General features: G+C 42.2%; 1 protein-coding gene across 1 annotated transcript; it reads left to right on the forward strand.

Annotated features, from left to right (window-relative positions):
* The first annotated feature begins 7,384 nt into the window (after positions 1-7,384).
* On the forward strand, positions 7,385-8,704 carry LOC112730681 (uncharacterized). The gene has a single exon (XM_025780744.1). The coding sequence runs from the start codon at positions 7,385-7,387 to the stop codon at positions 8,702-8,704; it is 1,320 nt and encodes a 439-aa protein (XP_025636529.1).
* The last annotated feature ends 440 nt before the right edge of the window (positions 8,705-9,144 follow it).

A 9,144-nucleotide genomic window follows, 5' to 3' on the forward strand; every position in this document is an offset into this window, starting at 1 on the left:
GAGAAAACATGGAAAATTATCAAACTAGATTCGTGGACGCCAGAAACGAAGCTCCACAATTCGTGGTCGCCGCCAGCTAATTGGCCCATTTCGCGGCCGGTGGGCTAGACATGCCCCACTTCGTGTGCGCCGGCCATGAGGTGCTTCATCTCCTTGATGGCAGCCACGAAATTGCAAAGGCTGCAGCTGTCCCCTCCATTTCGCGGGCGCCGGAGTTGAGGGGCAACTTCATTTCGTGGGCGACGCCCTTGAGTTGGCGATGCGTATTTCAGACAAAATTCTAATCCATGCGTATTCCTGGAATTAATGTTTTTTAAATATTTAATTATATAAAAAAGCCTTTTAAAAAATGTGTTTGTATTAAAAGAAAATATTTTAATTTAGATTTCAAAGCATCATTATTCACGTTATTTCTTTCTAATGAAAATAGTGTATTAATATGCTAATGTCATCGTCTACATGCATAAAGTTAAGTTAATAATAATAATAAAGGTCGATATATAGTAAAAGTAAAATAGACGGAAATTGTTATGTCTGACAGAGAAAAACGTTGGGAATTGATCTGTGTATTAATTTTTTTGGAGACTAGAATGTTCGCTTTTAAAATCTTTGAAGACTGATCTGGGTAATTACTCTGCCGAAAAATGAACTGGAAACTGATTTGTCTGCCGAAATAAAATCTTGGGAATTGATCTGTGTATTAATTTTTTTGGGGACTAAAATGTCTGCTTTTAAAATTATTGGGGACTGATTTGGATAATTACTTTAAAATTTAAATTTGGATATTAATTAATAGATGAGGTTATATTAAACTTTTTAATTTTAACAATTTTTTTTTGAAGTGCATAGAGCTCAATACCGCCAGGTGGAGCATTAGAAAATAAATAAATAAATAAACCAGATACACAACACGTCAAAAACCTCAACGAATCTTGTGACCCCGAGTCATCTTCGGTATTGCCATCAACAACTACAAGGTGCATCCCCAATCCATTCATCAGAAAAACCAAAAGACCTGCTTATAATGTCCACCACATCTGATGCATGATTTTTGAATATTCTGGCATTCCTTTCTTGCCAAGTTTTCCAAATAAATGCAAAGAACCCAATAAACCACCGCTTTCGCTCCATCTTTCTCCCTGAGGCGTTAGTCCAGCTTTCAAAGTGTTGCTTTAGAGAACCTGGCACTATCCAAACCCTCACAAGAGCAAATAGCCAAGCACACCACACCTGCCAAGTGAACTCACAACCAAGAAATAGATGAAATGCAGACTTTACAGACTTGTAACATAAAACACACATATCATTATTCCGGTCAAGGACCCCTAATCTACACAGGCGGTCTTTAGTCGTCGCCCTGCCAACCAACACAAACCAAGCAAATAACTCAATCCTTGGTGGGATGAACCCCCTCCAAATAGTGCTAGTGAAGCTATAGCTCTGGATCTCCCCCGGAAGAGTTTCCGCTTGCAGCACCTGCACAAAAGAGTTAGTCGAAAAAATACCTGATCTATCAAACTTCCACACCACACTATCCTCTCTCTCATGTATTGGCCTCACTGACTGTAACCTCTCATGAAGTTGCCTTACAAGCTCCAACTCCCATTGGAATAACTCTCTTCTCCATTGAAAAGTCCAAACCCACTCTATCCCATCCCAAAACCCCCCAATCCCCTATAACAGATCCATTAAGGTTTGAAACCGAGAAAAGTCTTGAGAACTCATCCTTCAATGCTCCACTAGGTAACCATCTATCCTCCCAGAACCGGATTCTTCTGCCATTTCCTAGCTCCATGGACAGGCCGCTGATCATCTTCTCCCTCACCTGTGACTCCGAGATTTGTAATAGACAAATATCCTTCCATGGACCCCCTCTCGTAGGCACACGCTGGACACTAAGCATCTCAGACGGATTCATGTGATTACACGAGCAAACTACTTTCTTCCATAAGTGATAGTCCTCCTTTGAAAACCTCCACCACCACTTGAACAATAAAGCTGCATTCCGAGCCACCACATTCCCAACCCCCAACCCACCTTTCTTTTTGGAAGCCATCACTAGATCCCATTTCACGAGCGGCATTCCATGCCTCCCATCCTCCTTACTCCACAAGAACCGTCTTTGTAGTGAAATCAGCTTCTCCGCCACTGCCTTAGGCATCTTGTATAAGCTGAGATAGTAGATAGGTAGACTATTGAGAACAGACTTAATGAGAACCAGCTTACCCACTTTATTGAGTGTCTTTGCTTTCCACAGACTAAGCTTTTCTTCCACCTTATCAACAACTGGTTTCCATGTCTTCACAAGCCTCGGGTTCGCTCCCAGAGAGATGCCCAAGTACCTGACTGGTAGTGATGCCTCCTTACAGTCCAGCAAACTACACATCTTCCTTGTCCATCGTTGCTCACAGTTGACTGGAATAAAGCTCGATTTCTCAAAGTTAATACTCAACCCAGACATCACCTCGAAGCACCGCAATAGCCGTTTGTAGTTTCTGATAGTGGCCTCCTCAGGAGGACATAACAGGATAGTATCATCGGCAAACTGCAAGTGGGACAGCTCAATGTCATCCCGGCCAACCAAAAGAGGCGCTATACGTCCATTCCTCACCGCCTCACCAATCATTCTATGAAGGACGTCAACAACCAGTACAAACAGAAAGGGAGACAGAGGGTCGCCTTGTCGAAGACCCCTTTCCATTTTGAACGGCTTAGAAGGGGACCCGTTTATCAGAATCGACATTGATGTAGAGCAGACACATTCCTTAATCCATTCTCTCCACTTAAGTCCGAATCCCATCTTATGCAACACAATATCTACAAAACTCCACTTCACTCTATCATAAGCCTTCTGAAAATCCAGCTTAATAATTGCTGAACTCTTTTTTCTTGACTTCAGCCAGTGCACAGTTTTGCAAGCAATCAGGGCCCCATCATGAATTTTTCTGCCATTCACAAAGGCACTCTGAGTCTCCCCTACTAAACCAGGCATAACCTTCCGCATCCTCCGAACCAACACCTTAGAGATGACTTTATACACACAACCGACCATACTAATTGCCCGGAGATCTTTTATTTCTTTCACGCTGACAAACTTCCGCGCCAACGCCACCCAGGTAATATTTGAATCCCGAGGTAGAGTAGCTGACTGAAAAAATCCCATCACAGCTTCAGTGAACTCCCTTCCTACTTCTTCCCAACACTTCTTGATGAAATTCATATTATACCCATCACTGCCCGGTGCCTTCGTTGACCCACAGTCCCAGACTGCATCTTTTATCTCTTCAACCGAGGGCAACGACTCTAGCTCTGTTGCCTCTACGTTACTTAACTATTTTACCAGCCCATCACGGAATCCTATAATAGGCGATGTCTCCTGATGATAAAAGCGCTTATAGAAATCGCGAATGGCAACTTTGATCCTGGCTTGATTCCTTACTAACCTTCCATTAATCATTAAGGCATCAATTCGATTGTTCCTCCTCCGTGCTGAAGCTAGATTGTGGAAGTACCGAGTGTTCCTGTCCATCTCCTTTGCATGCCTAGAACGTGGTAACTGCTTCCAATGTAATTCTTTCTGCATATACCATATTTTACAAGAGCTTACAAGCGCCTTCCTCCTTGCTTCCATGGTTCCGTCATACACTCCATTGCTCACCAAGTCGTCCACCTTCTTAATCTCCTCCTCAAACCGTGTAATTCTTCCATCCATGTTTCCAAAATTATCTCTATGCCATCTGCCAAGCGGAACCATTAGGGCCTTCAGCTTGTCTATGAACTGTACATCACCGATTCTCCTCCATTCCTCCCTGACCGTCTGCAGGAATCCCTCATGAGTAAACCAGGAGTCCAGGCTTCGAAAAGGTCTCGGTCCCACCCTCACCCGCGTGACATCCACAATCAGAGGGCAGTGGTCTGACAAACCTCTAGGACCTCCTTTAAGCCTTATATCAGGAAACTCTTCTACCCACTCCAGGCTAACCAGTACCCTATCAATGTGACTACACGACTGGCCTCTGAACCATGTGAACATACGATCAGATAGGGCAAGGTCTACTAGCTCCATCTCCTGCATTCATGCTTTAAATTCTACTGCAGACACTGGTAAGGTAGAAGCTCCTTTCCGTTCTTCCACTTGACTTATCTCGTTGAAGTCCCCCATATAACAAAAAAGTACTTGGTATAACCCAGATAAGAAGCTTAACTCCTCCCACACAGCAAGCTTGTCTTCCCTTGTGTGCGCACCGTACACTAAACAGAAAGCACAACAGAAGCCATTTTTCACCAGTACACCTTCCACACACAGGCACCTATCTCCTTTATAACAGTTGTTCATCGTAAATACCAACTCATCCCACATCAATAGTAAACCTCCTGACGCACCTACTGCACCAACAACCTCCCATTTAACTGCATCATGTCCCCATAGTTGTACTACATCAAATTTAGTCAGAGCTGTTTTCTTAGTCTCTATCAAGCCTAGCATATTCAGATTAAATTTTCTCCTAAGGTTCTTTACCATACTCACCTTACCAACTCCTGCTACCCCCCTAACATTCCAAGAGCTAAAAATCATTTTAACGCATTAATACACACCTTTTTTCGGTTTTTCGGACGACTCCTTCTTGCCTTCTCCTTCTGTTTAGCCAGCTTTTTCTTCTGAGCTATCGCCTCATTCTGCGCTTGAAGGATTGCCATAATGTCATCCTCCTCATTATACTGCACTACCCCAGACTCCACTGCAAGCTCCCATGCTTCCTTATTTTCTTGAAGCTAACTTTGAAAACTTTCTCTTAGGTTTAGAACTCGTTTGAAAAGTTTCAAAAGCTACTTATTTAGGTTTTTGACTTATGAGAAGTCGCATTAATGTTATTGTTTGGTACATTTTTTTAAATATGCTTTTAACTTTTCGAAAAATTGTTTAAGAGCTTTTGAAAAAGTAAAAAAATTTGACTTCTCTCCTCCAAAACTATTTTTCACTCATATTTATTAAAACAACTTTAAAAAAAGTATTTCTATGATAAAAATCCAAAAAAAAAACTTAATTATGTTGTTTATCCAAACCGACCCTTAATTTAGTAAAACTTTTACTTTTTAAAATTAGTTTATAAAAATAAACTTTTAAAAGTTAGCTTTTCAAAAGTTGTAATATCTGTGTTTGGTAAATGAAATTAAAAATAGCTTTTAATAAGTACAAGCAACAAGTGCATTTGGTAAAATATTTTTTAAAATTTAAAAATACTATAATAGGCATTAATGTAAGAGTTAAATTTAGATATTAATAATGTATAAGGTTATATAAGATTTTTAATTTTGATAAGCACGAGCCAATTTTAAAAAGCTTTCTCTTAAGTACTTTAAAAAACATCTCTAACTTTTAAAAACTGTAAGTACAAGTATATAATTTTTTTTTATTTACCAAACATAAGATGAAGTGTGCCTTTAAAAATCACAAACACCTCTTCAAAAAATTTTATTAAATTCTTTCAAAAATACATTAACTTTTAAAAACTATAAGTATAAACAGACAAATTTTTTAATTTACTAAATATAAAATAAAATGTTTGTACTAAAAAAAAAACAAATACTTTTTTAAAAATTTTTACCAAATCAAACCTACATATGATATGTTAAACAGTAAAGTTTGGGCTTAGGCCCTCTCTTTGATTCAAAAATATTAAACGGAGGTCACTTTGGAATTTGGAATTAGCGAATAGTCAACTATTGAATTAGCAGCATCGCTTAAAGCTTGGTCTAGTAGTAATTATGTTTGTCTTATTAGAAGGTACACAAAATTCAAATTTTAGGGCAATTCACATAAATAAAATATTGGAAAAAAGTGTTACGCAAATACAACAATACGAAAAATCAGACGCAAATACAATAAACCTATTTGTATGTAATCCACGACACCTTAACGCGGAACCTGAATACACGTAATCCACTAGACCCTGTCGTGGATTACGTTCAAACGCTGAAACACATAAACCGTTACACCCGTAGCGATTTATAAAGAGATAGGCCCAAAGTGTATTCCGCGAGACCCTATAGCGGATTATGAAGGGTTTAGCAGCTTGGAAGATGCCTATATATACCCAGCAAATTGTGTTGAGTGTCATTTTCATTCATTTATAACTTAAGAATGGAGACTGAAGAGAGCTTTTTGGTATTGGTGCACTCTTCTGGAAAAATAAAGAAGAGTAAGAATCACGGTGTGAAGTTTACCGATAGAGAACCACTGAGTGTTTTCATCAGGTCATCTAATATATTGTTAGATCTGAAGACTAGTATATTGCAGAAGTTGGGCGCGCGTGGCACAAAGTGGGTGAAGAAGCTATTCTACAAGATTCTTATTGCGGTTGTGTCAACCGGTGTGAAATATGAAACATTCGTGATACAATCGGATGAAGATATGCAGGTGTTGTTTCATTGTCATCGGAGTTTCCCGGAAGTTAGGATACATGCGAGTTATTTGCGAAGTTGGAACATGGCATCAATAGTTCTGGGGCATCGACGTTGAACCCTCAATCGACCCCGATGGGGGTGCCTCTACCTCGATGCCCGTCGTTGCACCTGAGTGTTTGTTGGAGTACCAGCCAGCTGGTCCAGTTGGAGTATTTACCTCAGCTCATCCATCTCCAGATGTTGGACGTGAGGGAGAACCGGATCGGGTTGAAAATGCGATGCTAGAGGATGATTCGGATGAAGAGCCTGCTGACATTGGAAGGGACAGCAATGATGATATTCCGACAAGGTATGGCAGGACATGTCAGCCACCATCAAGTTCCGACACACATGAGCAACCTGCACACTTTTCTACCCTAAACTTGGAAGCCGTCGGCCAAGCTTCGGAGTCTGTTCCAACCTTTGGGGGTCAAGATTTGCACGAGGGAAATGCTGTAGTTGAATTTCAAGTTGGCTAATCTTTCCAAAGTAAGGAGGAAGATGTTCTTACTATAAAGGATTACAGCATTCGCCGTGGTGTTGAGTACAGAGCGATAAAGTCGGATCATCTTAAGTACCATGGGAGATGCAAGGAGTTCAGTAAAAGTTGCACGTGGATGACATCAGCCTTCGAGCGCGAAAGGGCACCTGGGAGGTTCGACGGTACAACGGACCACACACATGCTTGGCTACATCGATATCAAGCGACCACCGACAGCTTGATTATCACGTCATCTATGCAAAGATCTTTCCTCTGGTTCGAGCTAATGCAGCGGTATCGATAAAGGTGTTGCAAGAAGCTACCGAAGCAACGTACGGGTTCAGGCCAACTTACAGGAAGACGTGGTTGGCAAAACAGAAGACAGTAGCATAGATATACGGGGACTGGGAAGAGTCCTATGCCGAAATACCTCGTTGGATCCTTGGTTTGCAGTCTACCATGGAGGAGACCATTGCCTTGATGAAGACGTCTCCAGTTCGAGTCGGTGATGAAGTTGACCATTCCACCGTGTACTTTCATCGTCTTTTCTGGATATTTTCTCCTTGTGTTGAAGCCTTCCGACATTGCAAGCCATTGATCAGTATAGACGGTACTCGTCTGTATGGCAAGTATGGCGGGACTTTGCTCCTAGTGATCACCCAAGATGGGAACTCCAACATCTTGCCTATTGCTTTCAGTCTCGTGGAAGGGGAAAATGCCGAGTCGTGGTCTTTCTTCCTAACCAACCTTCGCCAACATGTGACTCCGCAACAGGGGATACTGGTCATCTCGGATAGGCACAACGGCATCAAGGCTGCATTAGAGTCACCTAACAGTGGGTGGTTACCCCCTCATGCGTATCAAGCATTTTGTATTCGGCATGTTGCAGCTAACTTCTCACTCAGTTTCAAGGGTACGGATGCAAAGCGTTTGCTTGTGAATGCTGCTTATACAAAGACTGAGGCAGAGTTTCGTTATTGGTTTGATATAATATGGACTGAGAATCCGGCAATGTGTGATTGGGCGAACATAATAGACTACGATAAGTGGACTCAGCACCAGGATGGTGGCAGACGATTCGGTCACATGACGACCAATATATCTAAGTGTGTTAATTCTGTTCTGAAGGGTACAAGGAATCTTCTAGTTACCGCCCTGGTGAAGTCCACATATGGTCGGCTAGCGGAGTTGTTTGTGATTCGTGGTCAAATGGTGGAGGCTCAGTTGGCCAGCGGTGCCAAGTTTTGCCAGTCTTTTATGAAGGCGATGGAGCGCAACTTGAGAGACTTTAGGTGCTTCACTGTTACGCTATTCGATAGACACCAGTCTGAGTATACTATTGCCGACACGACACCGATCGGGAGCTTCTCGCTTGGGACGTACCGAGTATCCCTTCAGGATTGTACATGCGACTGTGGATACTTTCAGGCTCTCCATTATCCATGTTGCCATGCGATTGCATGTTGTGCCCAGTCATGGCTTGACTGGTCTGTCTATGTCGACGAAGTCTACACTATGCAAAAGGTGTTCAGGGTGTACCAGATGGATTTTATGCCTCCAATTCCAGAGGGATTTTGGCCACCTTATGATGGTCTGACTGTTATTCCGGATCCTACCCCGAGGCGTTGTCATGATGGACAGCCGAGGTCTACCAGAATCCGGAACAACATGGATGAGGCCAACCCTAACCGATCGAAGCGATACGGCCTCTGCAGACAGCCTGGACACACGCGTAGATCTTGCCCTCAGAGAGGCTCCACCGTAGCTGGTGGTTCATAGGACTTGTAGTGTTTGTGCTTTTAGTTTTTGAATTTTGTTTTGTCATGTAGCGATTTATGTTTTTGGGTGCTAGTATTAATGCCTTGTGGCTATTATATTTTTTATGGCTTCATATATTTTATGACGGTTATGACTTGTTACTTATGACTTTATATTTGTATGGCTTCATATATTTTGCATCATGATTTCTTACTATCCGCTAAGTCCTCAGATGAGATGTGATCCGGTGAAGCAACGCCGAGGTCGTCTGACCCGCCGGTCTCTATGTACCAGGGGGACCTCATCACCACCCTCATCATCGTCACTGTCTGAGTCATCGTCCCCTCCCTGGGGATTTGCATCTGGTGTGATAGCATGCGACTTAGATAGACCGGCCTATGATGATCTGGGCCCCGCGAAAGCAGACGGGGGTGTCCCACCCAGCGCAAACGTGTCGTCGA

Source organism: Arachis hypogaea, chromosome 12 (genome assembly GCF_003086295.3).
Source record: "Arachis hypogaea cultivar Tifrunner chromosome 12, arahy.Tifrunner.gnm2.J5K5, whole genome shotgun sequence".
NCBI classification, from domain to species: Eukaryota; Viridiplantae; Streptophyta; class Magnoliopsida; order Fabales; family Fabaceae; genus Arachis; species Arachis hypogaea.

Excerpts from the sequence above, each read along its gene's own strand:
- LOC112730681 (XM_025780744.1), top strand. The coding sequence starts at position 7,385 with ATGGAGGAGACCATTGCCTTGATGAAGACGTCTCCAGTTCGAGTCGGT.